We start from the raw sequence: 22050 nt of genomic DNA, 5'->3' as shown, positions 1-22050 counted from the left end.
TCAGGGCTTTAAACTCATCCTGCCACAAGTGACTGAGTAGACAGGACACAGGAAGTGGAAGTCTTCCCCACTTCCTGCTGCATTTCAGCTGTGCTCAACAAAAATATGAATATAACATTCCATTTTCCCGAAGCAAAACAAAAACACACCTAGGGACTAAGTTGTCAAACATTTGCCAGCGTTTTCCAAAGAAAGAACATTTGAAAATGCCTGGTTTGGCTGTATTTTTCCCTTTTCACAGTTCCTTATTTGGTGGGGCGCTCTGTTACATTTCAAGTACGGGCCTGACCATTTGAGAGTGATGATATCTTGAAACGTCCCCCACCCCCTCAGTGCTACCTCCATCGGCCTGGATGTAGATATGTGTTTTGAAGTGGGAAGGAGGGAGGTGCCTTTTGGGATGACATTCCTAACAAGCCAAGCCATGTCCTGACTCCACCTCCTCCTCCTCTCTCCTCAAAATGGAGTCCATTAATATAGAACAAGAGAAGAATTCCCTACCCCCTCACAACCCACTCGCTCGCAAAAATAAGAGCGCTTTTCAACTTGTTTCAAAACAAACGCCTCGTGAGACAGTTGTTTATGTCCCAAGCTAAGCTTCTGTCAGTTTGCATCTTTTTAAGACAACAGCAAATAGTTGAAACATAAAAAGAAAAGAATGTTAAGAAATGTTATTCACCCTAAAATCAAAAGAAAAAGCAGGAAATTATTTTAGTACCCACATGGAGACATTAATTACAATTATACTCATCGTATAAGTATAATAAAATGCTCATTATCATACAAGTGAAAATCCAACTCATTGTCATTAATGTAAATGTAGTACTTCATTTTTCTTAAAATCCACATAAATTAAATTCAGTACATCATACATAACTGATGCATATTTAAAGTAGTGTTTTTTTAGTTTGCATTACAGTAGGCTACTGAGAATTTGGGGGTTAAATATGCTTAACAATAATAAAAATGATATTTTTAGAATATCTTCATTTTTATGTCATTTATTATACATTGGAAACAAAGATATTTTAATACTCTCATCTATTGAATATCTAAGTATACAGTAATCTACATTTTTGAACTTCAGAAAGTACAAAGACTTTTGGATGGATGGACCAAAAATTATGAAATTATTATAACTTTTGTTCTGACGATGAGTGAAAGATGGGTGAACTAAACCTTTAAATGTAACAGCTGTTTTTGTCAAAAAAGTATTGTGACATACATTTTGTTTTTCGCAAGTTTGCTGCTTCAGTATTTGTAAATTCTTTTTTTTTTCACGTTTTCTATGATAGAAAACAATGATACGCATTACATACGTTTTAAAGGATTTCATTGGCAAAAACATGTATGCAAAGAGTCAGTATACAGTGTTGACCCTTCTTCTTTATAACCCCTGTAATTCGCTCTGACATGCTGGATATCAGCTTCTGGGCCAAATCCTGACTGCTTGCGATCCATTCTCGCCTTATTAGAGCTCGGAGTTGATCACAATTTGTGGGCTTCTGCTTGTCCACTCACGTTTCGAGGATTGACCACAGGTCAAAATTTCAATGTAATGATCTCAGAGCCACTTCATTATCACTCTTGCTTTGTGACATGGTACTCTATCATGCTGGAAAATGCACGGATCATCACCAACGAAAGTTGATCTTGTAGGACGTTTTCATACCATTCTGTATTCCTGGCAGTGTTTTTGGGCGGAATTGGGAGACTCCCTTGGATAAAAAGCAGCCCACATATGGACAGTCGCAGGATGCTTCACTGTTGGCACGACACAAGACACATGGTAGAGTTCACCTTCTCCGCACAATCAATTTTCAGAAGTCCCAAACAGTCAGAAGAAATTGCTGTCCAATTCTTGTAGTTCCTGCAAAATTTCATCCTGTCTTTGATGTTTTTCTTGGAGAGAAGTGGCTTCTTTGCTGCCCTTCTTCACACCAGGCCGTTGTCCAAAAGTCTTCACCTCACTGTGCATACAGATGCACTCGCACCCAACTGTTGCCAATATTGAGCAGCTCTGCACCGGTGACGACACGATTCTGTAGCGGACTCCTCAGGAGGAGACAGTCCTGCCGCTTGCTGGTCACTCTGGGACATCCTGAAGCTTTCTTTACTTGCCTTTCTCCTCAAAGTTTTTCATGATTCAGTAAACGGTTCTTTCAGGTGCGATATTCTTTGCAGCAATTTCCTTGCATGTGAGGCCATTGTAATGCAAAAAGAGATAAAAGCGAGTTGGTTGTGAGGGAAAGATAACCTTGTTCAGCTTCCCAAATAACCTATCGTTAAGGAAAGGATGCAGTTTGTTTTTCTGGAGAAGCAACGGAGATCTGCAAGTGTGTTTTTTTGTTCCCGGTCACTAGTCAAAACCGCAGGCGGTGAGTGAAATGGCATCAAATGTCTGTTTTGTTTGCAATCGGTGCGTAAGTGCATATAATGTAAACAACATGAACGTATAGTGAAAAAAAAGTTATCCAGGGATAATGCCATGATGTATTGTGTGTTTGTGCGCTTGTGACTCTTTAGCTACACCCACTGCACGCCTGCACGAGCACGGCTATTTTCTGTCTTTTATAAATATGATCAAACTAAAGACTCTTCAGAGGTATGAAGGATGCAATACTACTCTATGTACTCAAGATTAACACGAGATTGGCAAAACTGTGTGTGTTGTGTACCGTTTAACCCTGGTTATCGTTGTTCTAAACACTGATTTTAACCCCGGGTAAAGGAGTGTTTCATACTCGTAATTTAGATGCAGGATTAGCACCTCTTTTTACCCGGGGTTATGAAATAGTGCAAGCGTGCAGTGGGCGGAGCTAAAGAGTCACAAGCACCCGCACGAACACACACAAGCACACAATACATCGTGGCATTCTCCCTGGATAACTTTTGATTCACTATACGTTCATGTTGTTTACATTATATTATCCTGATCAAAACATAGAAGAAGAAGAAGCAGAAACGAGCGATCTCATATAAGCAGATGCATATGTAAAATAATACGACCATCAACAACATTAAACGGCATATAAATCAAAACGCCTATCTTATTAAATGAAATGTCGACCCAGGACGAGCTATAAGACTGTGAAGCTTTGGGGTACAAACTTGTACAGTGTGAAACGATGCAGTGTTAGAATGTTACAACCGGTCTGCCGATTTTATCGGCCGATATGAGCCTGTCGCAAATATATCGGCATTGGTGTATATGCTGCAGATATGCCACAGATATGAACGCGTTCCCAAGCAGGCCCACGCGTCTCACAGCGAATATTCACACAAAATTATGTCAAAATGCCTGTTTTATCAAGTATCACCGTAAACATAGTCGGTTATGGCTTAAGTGAACTTAAACATGGAATTTGACACTTGCCATTCACCACCAGTGTTTTTGGTCATTTTCACAAGTTTCATGGCCCACAGGATATCATTTGTGAATATCTGAACATGCAATATATCAAATATTTGTATCAACACTTGAATGTGGGTAAGTTTCATGAAAAAAAGCAACATTTTGAGCAAAAAGTTGAGAAAATTGCATTTGTCATCAAAGACTACATACAGATTGGATTCATAACGATGATCAAACACAGATGGAGTAGCTCGAGTCCATCAACACCCCAAAGCTTAAAGGCCTGTTCACACCGGGACGATTTTCGCACGCGTTTATCGCCGACGTTTAACGCCTCGGGACTAAACAATGGGCGCCAATGTGAGTGTTCACACCGACGCGCAAAACGCCAGGCGTAAAAGCGTCATTTTTAAAAAAACGCCTCGGGTTCGTTTTTTTATTTTGACGCGACGCGTAAAAAACTGTCCGACCAATGAGATCGGCGCTTTTGTTCACGTGCCTGGAGCTGCTGAAGTGACAGTAAAACACGACTTGGTGGCGCTCAAGCACAAAACGGTCTTGCCGTGCACACATTGATACGACGAAGAAGTAGTAAGTAGACAAAGAAGAAGATGAACTGCTAATGCTGCTTGCCAGTTAGCAAAAAGTGTGTGAATGGTTTTGTCCATATACATAATATGTCTATGGTTTTGGCAGGCACGTAAATACTGTCTCTTCTCCTTCTGTGTGACAAGCGAGTGTCAGAGGCTTAAAGTGCCGCAGCACCATCTTGTGTACCGGGAGCGCATCTACTGAATGTGCACGTTCACTCGGCGCAGCGCCAGTGAAAATCGCTTGGGTGTGAACACTCAAGACGCGCCGAAAAACGGCACGAAAAACGCTGGCGATAAGCGCGCGCGATATTCGTCCCGGTGTGTACAGGCCTTAACAATCATGTAGCTCGTCCTGGGTCGACATTTAATTCAATAACTTAGCCATTTTGATTTATATGCTGTTTAAAGTTGATGATTACGTTATTTTACATATGCATCTGCTTATGAGATCACTCGTTTCTACTTCTTCGTCTGTGTTTTTGATCAGGAGATGTGTAATAGCACCCTCTACCATATAACAGTGAAAACATGGAAAGCCGAAAATGGCAGGGAAGCGTTTTTCTCATAAAAGACAAGATAACAAAAGACAGAAGAAAAAAATTACTCACTGGGCTTGACTGAATAACTTTAATAAGGGTTAATCTTAGACTATGAAGTGATATTTTACATTTGATTACTTTTTCTGAAGCCTACCTGAAAATCTCGTTTAGACCTATGAAAAACCTGAAAATAACTTTTTCACTTGTATGTTTGTTCTGTTTTATTTATGTACAATGCAGGCCTATGTATACATACTGTATTATACAGTATATACAGTGTCAGTCAAAACTTTGGACACATCAATGGGGAAATGTGTCCAAACTTTTGACCGGTGCTATACTATAATATACACACATAAATAATATTGGCTGATATATCGATATGGATCTTTTTTTACTTCCCAATATCTGTATCAGTCGGGCTCTAATGTATATAAAAAGTTGTTTCTGCGCATAATAGGAAAAAAGTCAAACGACGATGGAAAACACAACAATTAGAGTGAAGAAGAGACCGTTTCATTCTTAACTTTATAGTTAAAGGGGCTATATGTGTTTTTCTGAAATTTAAACTCGCGACTGACACCTGTGGCCAAAAAATAGAACTGCTCTTATTTTCTGCTCGCTCTCGCAGCGGTGGTGACGTCACATCCGCAGACAGCGCGGGAAAAAAACGACTCGCCAGAAAATAGGAAAAATAGGATACACGCTTATAGGTGAACCCACTGTGAGCGGACAAGGTGTCAGTATGCTCATCAGGAGATGTTTGAGTCATAAATGGTAAAATAAAAAGGCTATTGTTACGTTTATTTTGGGGAAAAAGTTGCATATAGCCCCTTTAATAGTTACAGTCAGCAATGTGTAATATATGAGGACGCCCAATGCTAGAGCATTTATGTTAACAGGTCACATGCTGCATTTGTCCAGTCAGTAACACTGACACCACATATATGCATATATTAACCCAGGATTTAGGAATGTGCAGTGTGAAACGGCAGCTCGCGAATACCCAGGATTAACTTTTAACCCCGGGTATTGTAAGCATAAACTTGGGTTTAAAATGACCCAGGGTTAACCATTTCAGGTGTGCAAAGCCCTAATGCAAGTCAACATCACAACAACTGAAGCAAACTTAGTTCATGCCACTGCCAATACTTTTGGCCACGGCTGTAGCTAATGCACTGAAACAACTCCCCTAGATTTAAATCAGCGGTGGCTACAATCAAACTTCACGCCAACTGCTATCATCACAATCTTTAAACCAACAGAGATCCCCTCAGCAAACATCCATTCAAGCTATAAAAACAGTCCCGCGCACAATTTACAGCAGGGTTCCTCTTATCTATTCTGTAGCACTGTATTCGGCCCATTCTTCCCCCCTCCCCTTGTATTTTTCTGCCATCATTAACTCCTCCTCCCCATAGTGCAAAGCTATTCTCGCAGCCTGAGCAGAGAGCAGTCTACAGCCTCCATGAGACGGGAGGCCACAGCGAAATGCCGTTGTCCTTCGTCATGCTCTAATGACTTAATAAGGAGCCTGTTGTGCGGCATTTCTCTCCAGATATGCAGAAAGAATTCAAACAAACCCTAAAATCAACAAAAATCAGCCACACTCCCGTCGGTAAACATCTCAAATCTTGCTCTGTCAAAAATAGCTGGTGGCTTAACAGCAAAGGAGTGGACAGATGTCACAGTGTAGCCATGGGAAAGGCACTTAATGACTAACCCGGCCAAAACCAATTAGGTTAGACATTGCTAAGAGTGACGGTAAACCAAAGCCAGACTTATGAGAACCAATGCCCTTCCCTCCTGGACCGCCTCAAGCATCTACAGTTGAGAAACAAGTCCACACGAACCCCAAGCTCTCACTTCTGTCTACTACAGAGCTGAAACTACAGTAATTTCCCTGGTTGCCACAGTAGCATCCCTTAAAAAGCACGCAAAAGGGAAACTTTCTAGTGAAGTAGACCGCAAAATAAACAGCAACGTGAAGTGGTGTGTTTTTATCAAATCAGGGCAAAACTAATTAGGCTGGTGCAGTAGAAGATGGAAAGGGGACAGCGGACAGAGGCCTAAGGGGAGCAACAACAACGAGGTCAAACAATCTCCACCCACTTCAGCGCAACGCTCAATTTGCACACTGCAGGCATGTGGAAAGGTCTGTGTAAAATCTGTGTCCAGTCGAAAAGAGGTGGGAACCTCTGTGCAGATGGGACATGATGTGATGGCGGTCCGGGAAATGGGAGAACTAAAACAGGCGGGATGAAATACAGCTGATGATGATGCAATCAGACACAAGCACCGACTATTTCTCCAACCTATTTCTACCTTTGTAAAAAAAAAAAACTGCTTTGAGTGACTGATGCGTAGTTGATCATTGTGAATAAAAAGAAATGTTTCAAGCAAACGCGATTGGCGTCACTAAATAAAGATCTTCAATTCATGAGCTCCTCTTTAGCTCATAGCCAGGGACTGCTTATTAAATGCCTCCAAATGATCCACAGAAAACATTCAAATCAAACAACAGGAAATTATGAATTAGGTGCTAGCAATTCCTATTAGCAAGACTATTAAACCTGTCTGAGCAGCTAAACAAAGCCAAAACATCTTAAACGATAGATAGATAGATAGATAGATAGATAGATAGATAGATAGATAGATAGATAGATAGATAGATAGATAGATAGATAGATAGATAGATAGATAGATAGATAGATAGATAGATAGATAGATAGATAGATAGATAGATAGATAGATAGATAGATAGATAGTTTTGAAGTCAATACAGTCTATCAGAAAACAGACAGACAGACAGACAGACAGACAGACAGACAGAGTTTTGAAGTCAATACAGTCTATCAGAAAACAGACAGACAGACAGACAGACAGACAGATAGATAGATAGAGTGTTGACTTCAAAACATCTATCTATCAGAAAACAGATAGATATATAGACAGATTGACAGATAGATAGATAGATAGATAGATAGATAGATAGATAGATAGATAGATAGATAGATAGATAGATAGATAGATAGATAGATAGATAGATAGATAGATAGATAGATAGATAGATAGATAGATAGATAGATAGACTTCAAAACATCTATCTATCTATCTGTTTACTGATAGACTGTATTGACTTCAAAACATATCTATCAGTAGATAGATAGATAGATAGATAGATAGATAGATAGATAGATAGATAGATAGATAGATAGATAGATAGATAGATAGATAGATAGATAGATAGATAGATAGATAGATAGTTTTGAAGTCAATACAGTCTATCAGAAAACAGACAGACAGACAGACAGACAGACAGACAGACAGACAGACAGAGTTTTGAAGTCAATACAGTCTATCAGAAAACAGACAGACAGACAGACAGACAGACAGATAGATAGATAGAGTGTTGACTTCAAAACATCTATCTATCAGAAAACAGATAGATATATAGACAGATTGACAGATAGATAGATAGATAGATAGATAGATAGATAGATAGATAGATAGATAGATAGATAGATAGATAGATAGATAGATAGATAGATAGATAGATAGATAGATAGATAGATAGATAGACTTCAAAACATCTATCTATCTATCTGTTTACTGATAGACTGTATTGACTTCAAAACATATCTATCAGTAGATAGATAGATAGATAGATAGATAGATAGATAGATAGATAGATAGATAGATAGATAGATAGATAGATAGATAGATAGATAGATAGATAGATAGATAGATAGATAGATCTACTAAACACAAAATAGTGGCTAAAGTTGTTGGTTATAGTTCACCCAAGTCATATTGAATAAACTGGGCCGTCATCGATTATATGAAGGTAACAGCGATTTCTGTTGTTGTTGTTGTCGTTGCTATGATTCTGCCCAACTTTTATGTTAGAGCGGATGTTCACATTAAACGTGGCAATTCATGGAATTAAATGATGACAACTGATAGGTTCGACAAATTAGCTCATAAATCTCAACCCGTTTCACAATATGCCAGACAATGTTACTCTTTTCGGGCATTTATCCTCTTCCAGTTTGTAAAACAATTGTCAGAAATCGCATTTACGCCCATGCATTGAATCGAGAAGTTCATCGATGTCACTGAATCTGAATCGGACGTTCCAAAACAGAAAAATGAAACCTAAAACAGGTTATCCGCCGAACTTACCCAAAGCTCAGTGCCCCAGTCCATGTTCAGCTCTCCTACCACTTCACTCTAAAGCCTGAAAAGTTATCCCAACTTACAAGAGTAACAGATGTTCAAAATAGGATCAAAGAAAGCGACTCATTTCTTTCTTTTTTTCCCACATTCACGCGCAACACTGAACAAATCGATACGGTTCTCCAGCGCGAGCTACTTTGCGGTGGCACAAATACTTTTCGTTGCAGAGCAAGAGAAGGATCAACTGGATTTCATTGCCGCGTCACTCCCAGATCCCTAATTCTTAAAGGAGCCGCCGGATCCAGTTTCCAGCTTTCAGACTGGCATGTCGGAGTGAGAGAACTTCAAAAACAGAGAGGAAGGACATGACCTTTACTAAATTATTAACAACACACGTCAACAATCATTTACAATACTCTTGACAAACGTCCTTTACATTCATTTTATTAATCAGTAAAAATCAGCTGTTTTATACTGTATAGGCCTATGTAAGCTAATATTATACAATGGTCAGTTAGGTAACTAGTTTGGATCTATGAAACCATGTAGAAAAAAACATAAAAAAAATTAAAGTCACACAAAAATTTTACATATCCTCCTGGGACCCAGGAAATTTTTTTTTTGAATTTAGTATTTTTTCATGTCATTACATTGTTTAGAGCATAAGAAACAAATGGGGAAAGAAAAACATTTTTGAATGATTATATTGTATTCATATGTTATGATATGTCCTCTGTAGTTGACACCAGGACTAATAAAATAAAATTACATGAAATTGCATGTAGTCAAAAACAATGGGATTTATTTTTAATTCACCAATCAATTTTTAGGTTTCAGGATTTTTTTAAGATGATTCTGAAAGATATGACAAAATGCATTGATATACCATTTTACTTTATGCAATATGCGGGTAAAATGGCCATACTTGGATTTTCCCATTCAATACAATGTATCTATACACTGCATCTAATTTGCATATGAATGTGTTCTTGGTGCAACATGTAATGAAAATAGAAGTGTAATAATGGGAGTAATAATTGGCAACATTTTCATAATAAAATCTAATATTTCATAGGAATTTTGATATGTAATTTTTTTCCCTATTCACTTGTTGTGTCTCCACAATGCCTGATAAACATGATTTAAGTCCTGGCGTCCACTACAGTGGACATGTATGAAATCAATGCCCTGTTTCGTAACAGAAATTCATATTTTGATTAGAAACCCCATAACATTTTCCTGAGGTGTCGATTTATAACAAACAATTTGAAAACGAATCCGATTTAAATTATAATTACAAAGTATTATCATATTTCCATAAGAGTAACATTAATGTCAGCCGTTTTTAAAGACCAAGAAGTTGTTGTTGTTCTGGTGAAACCTCCGAACATTTGGTATCTCTGCAAAGCCCAGAATGTGCTCTTTAAAAATGTGACATGTATGATGTCAGAGAAATTCACTAAAATATAATGTCCACCGGAAAAGTCTATTCGTGGGTCCCGTGCTGTACAGCTACAGACTCAAAGAAATAAAGAAACAAAAAACAAAACAAAAATAGCACAAATAGTAGGCTATAATCTTTAATTTTTATTGTTTAAATATTGTTTTATTTCAAAATATTTTATACAGCATTTTTTCCCATTATTGCATCATTACAAGCATATTACTATCTGTCAATACTAGTCACTTAAAAAAAAAGACATTTACCAAAAAAGAACAACAAATGAAAAGTGTTATCAAATGTGTCTAACGTAGAAAGCATATTTCTGACTTGGAGATTGTCCATCTTCAGACAGTTTTTTTTTTAAGGCATGAAGATGAGGTGATGTTATTTTTATATATCGCCTACATATTTATCTGCGTTTATACATAAACATTTCTAACAAATGTAGGCCTAATAACTTAGGCCCATTTACCACAAAGAGATCTGTTTCTTCTCACGCGGCTATTAAACCAACTTTGACAATCTCACTTTACAGCCAATGAAGGTCAGTGTGGCATAACCAACATACAGGAAAACATTTTGTTGTCATGTGATACGATGACTTGATAGCCTACGTTTTAAATGTTTCTTTTTTTATCATCCCAGACATTCTTCTTTGACACTGACACACAGTCATACAAGTGACAGCACATGCTGCTATATGAGCTTTTACACACCAGTGTTTATCATTGTAATCTGAATGATGTTCAATATGTGTCCAATATAGCCTATCATCTTTGTTCAACGTTAGCATTTGCCTCCATTGTTTAACGGAACCATTTCTCGCTGATGCACTGGCTGTACAAGATAACTTCCAGTTGATTTTTTCTTTTTCCACGCACAGATAAATAATACTGCAATGATTAAAACAAGCAGTGCAAGAATCACTGCAACAATTAGAATGTAGTTTGTTGAGTTGTCTAAAAAGGAAAAAGGAAAATGTATGTTCAGTTCATGAAGAGATAACATAAAACTCATTAGCATAACATTCATTGTGTGGTTAAATGACTGAGTAGCAATATAGAAGTTTGTTCTAATAGACTCTCATGGGGAATGAATATCAGATTATTATTATTATCACAGTCATAGTCCAAACCTTTTATCTCCACTACGAAGGTCTTTTCCTTGCTTCCAAATTCATTCGTGGCACTGCATGTATAAACTCCAGCTCTGGTAGACGTGGCTCTCTCAATGATGTGGCGCCTCCCAATGGAGATGTTCTTGTTTTTAAAGCTCCACCACATTTTAGGTTCTGGGTTACCAAGCGAATGGCACTCTAGGGTTATATTGCTGTCTTCTACCACGACAAACATGTCTTGGCTGATAGAAAACACTGGGGCATCTGTGTAGGAAGTAAAGTTGTCCTTTTTATTTCAGGTTGTTAAAGAAATATATATCGCCTAAAGAATGGAAGAATTTTTCTTACACAGAATATTTAGAAAGAATGTAGAATTCACAGTTCCATGTCGGTTAGTCGCGGTTAATTGATACCAGCCACTATCGTTCCATGTGGGATAGTAAGGAAGTTGGATAATTTTCCCATTTTTGTAGAGGGAGACATCAGGCTTTGGTAATCCATCAGCTGGACAAGAAAGTTGGAAGGGTGTATTCGCTTTTACTTTGTAGTTCTCCCTGCAGTTCAGCTTTGGAGGATCTATTTTTGTGAGAAAACAATCATCATTTTTAAATAGACAATCATGCTGCGTTCCAGGCAGGTTTTTGAGCCTGTCAGTTACAACTCCAAACCACGACTCACGGCTCTGTAGCGTTCCAGGCAAAGTCACGCCAAACTGCCCGAGTGCAAGGAATTGTGGGAGCTATAGATGTAAACAAAGCATGGCGGACAGGACGGGGCTTATGCTCATTTACAATGTACAAATACTTTGTTACTTTACTTAAGTACATTTTCATGTATCTGTACTTTACTTAAGTAGAATCAATAGTGCATACTTTTTACTTTTACTTCGTTACATTTTGCAGCAATTATTATACTTTCTACTCTACTACATTTCTACAACGTTTCGTTACATTTTCTGATCAGTTTCAGGGCTCGACATTAAAGGATTAGTTCACTTTTAAATAAACCTTTGCTGATAATTTACTCACCCCCATGTCATCCAAGATGTCCATGTCTTTCTTTCTGGAGTCGAAAAGAAATTAAGGTTTTGGATGAAAACATTCCAGGATTTTTCTCCATATAATGGACTTCAATGGGCTCCAAACGGTTCAAGGTCCAAATGACAGTTTCAGTGCAGCTTCAAAGGGCTTTAAACGATACCAGACGATGAATAAGGGTCTTATCTAGCGAAACGATCAGTTTCTGCGAGAAACCGAGCAGTATTAGTGCTATTATTTTACCTCTTATCAGACGAACGTGATCATCTCTGAGCTTAGCCATAATTTCCGGCAAGTGAGGTCAAATACGAGCGTGGTCATAGATATATAGATCGTAGATGCCTCATTCTACTGATCCGTGCAGTCGCTAATGAGGCATCTACGTATACATCTATGACCACGCTCGTATTTGACCTCGTATTTGGCGGAAATTATGGCTGAGCTCTGAGATGATCACGCTCGTCTGTTAAGAGGTAAAATAATAGCATAAATACTGCTCGGTTTCTCGCAGAAACTGATCGTTTCGCTAGATAAGACCCTTATTCATCGTCTGGTATCGTTTGGTATTGTTTAAAGCCCTTTAAAGCTGCACTGAAACTGTTATTTGGACTTTGAACCGTTTGGAGCCCATTGAAGTCCATTATATGGAGAAAAATCCTGGACTGTTTTCATCCAAACCTTAATTTATTTTCGACTGCAGAAAGAAAGACATGGACATCTTGGATGACATGGGGGTGAGTAAATTATCAGCAAAAGTTTATTTAAAAGTGAACTAATCCTTTAACACTTATACTCTTGTAATGAACTGACGGTAAGGTTGCGCTGTTGAGGCGCTCGCGCAGCCTCATGAGGAGAAATTGAAACAAATAAGCGCCGCTCACACAGAGAAACTCAGACACATACTGCACTTACGATTCAAAATGTGGAGTTTTTATATTTAAAACATATAATGCAGTTAAAAACATCTAGCGACCATGAGTGCTGTTCTCCTGTGTGTCATCACGACTGAAAATGTGTCACTGATTTCACATGACACTGACAGCTCTATAAAAAAAAAATAGTTCCAAACAAAGCAGCAACAGAGCGTTACTGAATGATTCCATGTTTTGAATGAATCGGTTGAATCAAAGATTCAATGACCTGTTCATAAACGACTGCCTCATTCTTGAACGAATCGACTCAATGATTCACTCATTAATACCTGCCGCCACCTACTGGCAGTTTAGTTTCATGTTCAAACATTCTTTCCAACATTTCTTATTTGTATTCAAAAAATATTTAAAACAATCTCATAACATCATTTAATTAAGTTGTAATTTTTCAGTGTAAATTATTTAATTTGATTGGTAACAGCCTTATATATTCTTATTCTAATTTAATGTATTGATACAATTTAAGAATATAAAAGAAAAGGAACGCTGAAGCATATCCTATATTTAATAAGATTAGGGGAAAAATGCCCTTTATAAAAGGTAAAATTATCATAAATATGCAGATTTAAATACGTCAAAGCTGTTCACTGACCACTATAGTGAGAATATTGCTTCAGAATAATGATATTTAACTCTGCAGGTCACCATGATAACCAGAATTGTATTAACCCCAAAAAATGCCTTTTTTTATTATTAGAGTAGACATTAAGAGAATAAATTGTAATGCAAGTACTTTTACTTTTAATACTTAAAGTGCATTTAAAATCAGGTACTTTTTACTTAAGTAGGGTTGTCATTGTGGTACTTCTACTTTTACTAAAGTAAATATATCTCTGGGTATTTGTACTTTTACTTAAGTACTGAGATTCAGTACTTCCTCCACCAATGCTCCTCGCAAAAGCTCGCAAAAACGGCATACGGCAAGAGAAGCTGTTATACCTTTTATTTTACGTTACTTGTATATTTGTTTCATAAACACCGCATCCGTTGGGGCTGCCATTGTTGTTTCGCGGGCTAGGTGACGTCAGAGCGAGTAACTGGGAGTACATCGGTCTAGTACGAGTTCACGGGTGGGAAGTCACAGGTTTGACTGCCGTTCCAGTGCTTTTTCACCGGAAGAAGGTTGGAAAAACACGGGTTACGGGTTGCCTGGAACGCGGCATCAGAGACACAAAACATCAGGTTTTAAATGGATAGTTCCCCCAAAAATTTAAATCCTGTCACCCTCAAGTTGTTCCAAACCTGTATACATTTCTTAGTTCTGCTGAACACAAAGGAAGATATTTGGAAGAATGTTTGTAACCGAGGAGATCTCGGCAGTCAAATTGACTACCAAATTTGGGGGTACTATGGCAGTCAATTGCTGCTGAGATCTGCTCGGTTACAAACATTCTTCCAAATATCTTCCTTTGTGTTCAGCAGAAGAAAGACATTCATCCAGGTTTGGAGCAACTTAAAATGCTGACTTTTTGGGGGTGAACTATCCCGTTAATACAGAAGAACTCTCATACTTACACTGTACTGTGATGTTTAGGATACACTTGGAGTCACCAAGTTCATTACTGGCAGTGATTTCATATTGGTCAGAGTCATTTGTGTTGAGAAGTATAGAAGCATTGACTAGTGATGACTTGCGTCTCCAAGAGATGTTTGGACGAGGGTTACCCACAAGAGAAGATGAATTTGTATATGAAACCAATGAGGTCCCTGTCGTTGGAAACCAGTCCTGACAATGTTTAATTTGTGGCTTATCTGAAAAAGAAAGAACATACTTGTCAGTTTGTATTTTAAGAACATTTCTAGCTTCTTTACATGTGGAGAATAGAGACAAAAACAATATTTTGCTCACTAACAATATACAGTAATGTTGAGAGGATCTGATGAGACTTTAGGAGGAGGTTGAGGTCCTTCTTCTCCCAGTTGCAGCTCTGCTTCACACCTGTACTGAGCCCCATCATCAGCTCTGTCTGGACGCATCAGGAGTTTAGATGTTTTACTGACTGGAGTCTTGATGGTGTCAGTGAAGGTGGTTTGATTCACCAGAGTTTGTCCTTTGTACCATTTGACAGTGAGATACTGAACAGGAGCCACATTGAGAACATCACACTGGAGCTCATACTGGTTTCCCTCCATCATTGGTCCGTTGTGATTCACAGTGCTGATGGACACACTGTCTGGAGTCTCTGTGGAGGAAGATTTGCACACTCTGATATCTGCAGTCATGAATGTGCACACTTTAGATATTTCTGAGGATGAAAATATAAAAATATCAATAACAGAAACTCACTGTAAAGAGTCACTGGGAGGTCTGATAGACACTGGTCATCATTGTAGTTTATGAAGCAGGATGGCTTTATGTCCCATTCTGTCAGGTTTGACACTCTCCATGTGATCAGACTGACTGATGGATTCATACCCACTGCTCCCTCACTGGCCTCCCATCCCATCCCTACATGTGGGACGTAAGTTTTGCAGTCGGCTGAAACAGAACTGTTGTATCTCACAACAACTCTTTGTGGGATGAGCTGAACAGGACAATCGCCGTCTACAGAATTGGATGTGATTTAAAACAAATTAATTTCTATCACAGAATAACAGCATCGTTCATAAATCAGGGCACTCATCTATTTATACATTACTGTGCAAAAGTCCATATTTGGCAATGTCAAGCTTAAATTCAATTGCTTACAGAAGTGATAAAACGCCGTTCCTTAGGAAAGTGTGAGCAATAAAATCAGAACGCGCTTAAAAACATGAGATGCAGGGCAGTGGAATGAAAAAAAAGTGGGATGTCTTAACTTTTTGACTATCCTCAGCTGTCACAGACAGACGGCAATAAGTGCAACATTTTTTTTAATTAAATGTATGTACTATATTTTGTTTCAATAATACTTTTTGTAAAAACCTGTATTTTGAGGGGATTTCATTGTACTGGAAAATATTCACATCTAAATTATGCACATTTATTCCTATAAAATAATACTAATATTATAAGTATTCATATAAATACTGTATTATTTCATATTTGTCACCGTTAAGTGTGTTGTGCTATTGCCTGTCTGTGGATTATCTGTGATTAAACTACGTTTGGGACTGTATTAGCCTGTCTTTGTCTTCCTGCCTGCCCTCACCTGTGACAATATTATTATTTTATATTATTTTCAATGAATAGCCTACAGTGATTAAGTTTTGTTTATTTATGGTTTAACGCCATGGCTACATGGTTTTACACTAATCCGGCTATATTCATGGAGAGAGAAAAAAAAAATGAATAAAATTGTTTTTTTAATTTTATCTTAGGTAAAAATTCTAAAACTAGATCTGGTCTTACTTCATTCAAAATATTTTCATAAGTGTCAACTGGAAAAAAAAAAGTGAATTCTAACAGTTCAATCTATCACAGTCCATCAATAGCCTATATGCTTCAGTGATAATGGATTCTGGCCCAACGGGCATAAAGGAGGATCTTCAAGTGATTAAGTTAAAAACAGAGCAAATGTTTTCAATATCCAATGCACTGAAGGAAGATTTGTGCCATCTGATGTGAGAACCAAAGAAAATCATATGTAATACCATCGTGCAACAATATGCCTGCCCTATACAGTATATATGGTCTATCCCTAGTTGCTTAAAATCATATTTTCTGGCATAATTATTTATGTTTTGCACTTGAACCTATCTTTTGACAATATCAGAGACGGCTTCATTGTAAATAATTTGTTGATTGTTTTTTTTTTCTCCATATTTCCCATACATTTCCTGTGGCAGTCTGATCACAAGTGAGACTATTTTCCATTTAGCCTTTTCTAATAATGCCCATGTTTGTGTGTGTGTGTGTGTGTGTGTGTGTGTGTGTGTGTGTGTGTGTGTGTGTGTGTGTGTGTGTGTGTGTGTGTGTGTGTGTGTGTGTGTGTGTGTGTGTGGGCATGTTTTTGTGAAATATCAGGACACAAATGTGCATAATGACATGGGTATGACATAGGTATTACAAAAAGAGGGTGAAATATGAGGACGTTACCCATGTCCTCACGTTTCAAAATGCTTATAAATCATACAGAACAAGTTTTTTTTCACAGAAAGTGAACTGCACAGTCTCCTGTGAGGGCTAGGTTTAGGGGCAGGGGCAGTGTAAGGGGATAGAAAATACGGTTTGTACGGTATAAAAACCATTACGCCTATGGAATGTCCTCACATTTCACAAAAACAAACGTGTGTGTGTGTGTGTGTGTGTGTGTGTGTGTGTGTGTGTGTGTGTGTGTGTGTGTGTGTGTGTGTGTACGTGTGTGCGTGTACGTGTGTGCGTGTGCATGTGTATTCATGTTTTTTTTCTATCCCGGTGGGGACTTCAACTTCAATGCACACAGAATTTATGAGTCCCCATGAGTCCCCATAAATTGAGGTCCCCATAGAGACAGAGCGACACGCGTCATAATCTGAAGGCCACGCCCACCGGGGGGAAAACAATCAAACCGTCTCCATTGACTTTGCATTGCGGGAGGCCGCCTTTTTGTCATTTCGGACTTATAACAAAAAACTGAACAATGTCTAAAAGCTGATATGTGACAAAATGTACAGCAAAGAAGCTAAACAAAACCCAGAAGCAAAAACCCAGACGTTTTTATAAGCTATTGACCCAAAAAAACGAGTGTTTAAGGACAAAAAAGTGGATTCAGGCCATTAGACAGCGCGATGGGTTATATTACACTGAGAACTACGACGAACATAATCAGCGACAGTAAATATAGCTAATATATAAAACGGACATTTGGATATTTGACTTAACAGTGACAGTGTTTACTGCACACATAGACATATTGAGGTATACTGAGTGTCAGGATCCCAAAATGTCCCCATTCTTCAGCTGAAGCTTCACTTCGTATTGCCTGTATCCACTTTTATCTTCTTAAACTCTCGTTTTTTGGGGTCGACAGCTTATAAAAACGTATTTCTGTGTTGTTTAGCTTGTTTGCTGTACACTTTGTCACATATCCGCTTTTAGACATTGTTCTGTTTTTTGTTATAAGTCCGAAATGACAATGAGGCAGCCTCACGCAATGCAAAGTCAATGGAGAGCGTTGGATTGTTTTCCCCCCCGGTGTGGGCGTGGCCTAAATACGCTCTGTCTCTATGTGGAAACAAGCTTATAAATCATACAGAATAATTATTATTATTATTTAAAAAAAATTAAATGCAGAGGTTTGTGTGATGGGTAGGTTTACTGTAAGAGGACAGAATATACAGTTTGTACAGTATAAAAACCATTACGTCCCCACAAAGGTAGTAAACCAGACACACACACAAAAAAGATTGGCACATCAGCCTTAGAGGCTACTGAAGTGTTTCCTATTTTTGTGTGTCAATCAGACATTCAACCAACAGTCTGTGACCGGTTGCCCCGCTCTCATGCCAAAAAACCCCCAAAAAAACGTTGTCAGAGAAGAGATGTTGTTTCAAAAGGAAGAGAAAGTTACTTTTATTAAATTTATGAGGGTGCATGAATTAAAAAACATAAATTTCATTTAATTAAATTAACTTGATTAAATGTCAAATGAAATGTAAATGTTAGTTACCTTGTTTGGACACTTTTACATGTCTGGTGGTGTTGCCAACAGAATTGTTTGCAATGCAGTACACATCCTCTGGTGTTGAATCTGTTATAGTAAGAGTTTCACTATAAATTGGATCCTTTGGGCTGAAATTCCAGCTGATTGTTGGTTTTGGGTTTCCCTCGGCTTCACAAACAAGCCCCACTGGATATCCTCGAAACACATGCACTGTGGAGGGCAGTTTGGTCTCATTGATGATCGGTTTAACTGCAGGATGGAGCAAAAAAAACTGTTTGTTTCTGCACTGCATCATGCATTTCTTGTTATTTCATATTTTGATCTTGTAACAAAACTAGCAAGACTACTCAAATTTTGAAATTTTGAAATTTAACAAGTAAAAGTTACACACTGGCTGTGTCTGAAATAGCATACTCTTTTGAGTAAGTACTTATTTTGAACAAGTAATTACTTCATGACCGCTAAAAAGTTCTGTATAGTATGAGTGTGTGTGTACAGACTACATTCGCCATGTTACTATCATGTGACCAGCATCAGTTATGTCGCTTCACTACCATTCACAAATCCTCTCCCATGGCCTCTTGGGATAGTAAAGTGTCCATCGTATGCACACTTCAGAATCTCGCCGGGTGCTTTTTGCCTACTCTTTTATGAGTACTGTGAATTCAGAAATACTTCTTGGGTTATAAACTGTTTTTCACCTACTATATATAGGGAAGTATGCGATTTCAGATGCAGCCCCTGTGTCACATGGTAAGTGCTACAACCACTAAAAGCCTGGTTTGGACAACAGATGTTCTTAAAAGATTAATCATAGAAGCTGACGGATCTTACTTACAATATACAGTAATGCTGAGAGGATCTGATGTGACTTTAGGAGGAGGTTGAGGTCCTTCTTCTCCCAGTTCCAGCTCTGCTTCACACCTGTACTGAGCCCCATCATCAGCTCTGTCTGGACGGATCAGGAGTTTAGATGTTTTATTGACTGGAGTCTTGATGGTGCCAGTGAAGGTGATTTGATTCACCAGAGTCTGTCCTTTGTACCATTTGACAGTGAGATTCTGAACAGGAGCCACATTGAGAACGTCACACTGGAGCTCATACTGGTTTCCCTCCATCATTGGTCCATTGTGATTCACAGTGCTGATGGACACACTGTCTGGAGTCTCTGTGGAGGAAGATTTACACACTCTGATGTCTGCAGTCATGAATGTACATACGTTAGATATTTCTGAGGATGAAAAGATAAAAATATCAAATAACAGAAACTCACTGTAAACAGTCACTGGGAGGTCTGATAGACACTGTGGATTATCTGGATCATTTAAGTTTATGTGGCAGAATGGCTGTATTTCCCATTCTGTCAGGTTTGACACTCTCCATGTGATCAGACTGACTGATGAATTCATAGGCACTTCTCCCTCACTGGCCTCCCATCCCATCCCTACATGTGGGACGTAAGTTTTGCAGTCGACTGAAACAGAACTGTTGTATCTCACAACAACTCTTTGTGGGATGAGCTGAACAGGACATTTGCCGTCTACAGAATTGGATGAGATTTAAAACAAATTAATTTCTATCACAGAATAACAGCATCGTTCATAAATCAGGGCACTCATCTATTTATACATTACTGTGCAAAAGTCCATATTTGGCGATGTCAAGCTAAAATTCAATTGCTTACAGAAGTGATAAAACGCCGTTCCTTAGGAAAGTGTGAGCAATAAAACCAGAACGTGCTTCGAAACATGAGATGCAGGGCAGTGGAATGAAAAAAAGTGGAATGTCTTTTAACTTTTTGACTATCCTCAGCTGTCACAGACAGATGGCAATAAGTGCAAAAAAATTTTTATTAAATGTATGTACTATATTTTGTTTCAATAATACTTTTTGTTTAATAAAAACATGGATTTTGAGGGGAATTTCATTGTACTGGACAATATTCACCTCTAAATTATGCACATTTATTCCTATAAAATAATACTAATATTATAAGTATTAATATAAATACTGTATTGTTTCATATTTGTCACCGTTAAGTGTGTTGTGCTATTGCCTGTCTCTGGATTATCTGTGATTAAACTACGTTTGGAACTGTATTAGCCTGTCTTCGTCTTCCTGCCAGCACACACCCGTGACAGATGACCGGACCTAATATGGATTACGCAGCAAGGTTTTCGGCCGTGGCTCTTTTTATCCTTTTCGGAGGAGTTTTTCCGTCTCGCCATCACCTGCTCTTATGATGATGAGACCCTGAAGTTACTGTTCTGTTCGGGGCAAATTACCATCACCCTGTGGACCTCCCAGACACCACTAGACTGAGCTGGAGAGATGCTTTTATCCGGTGTCTGGAGATCGTGGCGTCCCGGTCCAGAACACAGCCAGACCCAGAGCCCGAATCACCTCCATCAACCGCAGGGTTCTTGTGTGAGCCCCCTGCAGACGGAGAGCTACCACCCGTCGCGACGCGTCAGCCAGAGAGAAAGAGGACAGAGCCGACCCTCGCCCCAGAAGTGAAGCTCCAACATGAGTCTGACCAGGGTCACGACACCAGCGGACAAAGAAGAAGTAACTACAGACGATGAGGACTGGCTGATAAATGGGGAATTATCTATTCCCACCCTATCCCACCCGGTACCTTCATGATCGCTGTTTTCAGACAGTACCAGTGACAATATGGACCAGGATCTCCTCTTTTCATTAACCTGCATGAACTGTACTATTCATACAGTTTTTCTGTCATGTTGTGTGTGGCACCACAAAGCCCCACTGCCAGTCCTCCAGCCTCACTGCCGGATGTTCCCTTACGAGAGTACTCTCGTATTGCGTTTTGATAAAACGCTATGGGGGAATTCCTTTCCTCGAGATATTGAAGCAAATTTTTATCCACAAATACCTTTTATACGCAGTGCAGCTGCACAACTCTCAGCAGGAAGCAGCTGCGTGCTGATTGGCTGTGCCGCTGCAACTGCAGCAACCTATAGCAAGACCGTGGGGCGGGACGGACCAATCAGGTCCTTCCAAATTCCCGCCATAAGGGGCAACAGAATTTGCATACCCAAGGGTATATAAGACCCACTCTCGCAAGGTTAGTCAGATTAATTCTTCTTCAGCGACTTGCAATCGTTGAGCTCCGGATCGAAGCCTGCCATCGACACGCACCCAGCGGAACACTGCAGCCTGAGGACGTCAGATTCTCCGCCTTCAGCCTGCCTTCCAGCTGCGCCATCCGGCACTATATCCTTTTCAAATACCTTCTGTGTTTTACACATCCAAAAAGAGCCGAGACG

The 22050-nt window shown here is 38.9% G+C and overlaps 2 protein-coding genes across 5 annotated transcripts in view; both read right to left on the bottom strand.

Annotated features, from left to right (window-relative positions):
- Nucleotides 1-9071, bottom strand: part of trip10a (thyroid hormone receptor interactor 10a) — a 43077-nt gene extending 34006 nt beyond the window's left edge. The window contains exon 1 of one of the 3 annotated variants that reach the window (XM_079828855.1): nt 8673-9071. In XM_079828855.1, coding sequence (XP_079684981.1) covers nt 8673-8696 — 24 coding nt within the window. In that variant the 5' untranslated portion in view covers nt 8697-9071. The remainder of the gene's footprint in view (nt 1-8672) is intronic. The other 2 variants (XM_079828853.1, XM_079828854.1) reach the window with 2 other exon arrangements.
- Nucleotides 9072-10223: 1152 nt separating this feature from the next.
- The window catches only part of LOC307137294 (vascular cell adhesion protein 1), a 76044-nt gene continuing 64217 nt past the window's right edge, over nt 10224-22050 (bottom strand). The window contains exons 6-14 of one of the 2 annotated variants that reach the window (XM_079834873.1): nt 20034-20300; nt 19599-19928; nt 18767-19009; nt 15484-15741; nt 15050-15379; nt 14712-14948; nt 11576-11803; nt 11246-11491; nt 10224-11069 (exon numbers count right to left, since the gene is read on the bottom strand). In XM_079834873.1, the coding sequence (XP_079690999.1) occupies nt 10897-11069; nt 11246-11491; nt 11576-11803; nt 14712-14948; nt 15050-15379; nt 15484-15741; nt 18767-19009; nt 19599-19928; nt 20034-20300 (2312 nt within the window). In that variant the 3' untranslated portion in view covers nt 10224-10896. The remainder of the gene's footprint in view (nt 11070-11245; nt 11492-11575; nt 11804-14711; nt 14949-15049; nt 15380-15483; nt 15742-18766; nt 19010-19598; nt 19929-20033; nt 20301-22050) is intronic. The other variant, XM_079834874.1, reaches the window with a different exon arrangement.

This window comes from Gobio gobio, assembly GCF_949357685.1.
Source record: "Gobio gobio genome assembly, chromosome: 1".
NCBI classification, from domain to species: domain Eukaryota; kingdom Metazoa; phylum Chordata; class Actinopteri; order Cypriniformes; family Gobionidae; genus Gobio; species Gobio gobio.
Note: the sequence above shows the minus strand (reverse complement) of the source record. Positions and strands in the feature narration are given on the sequence as shown.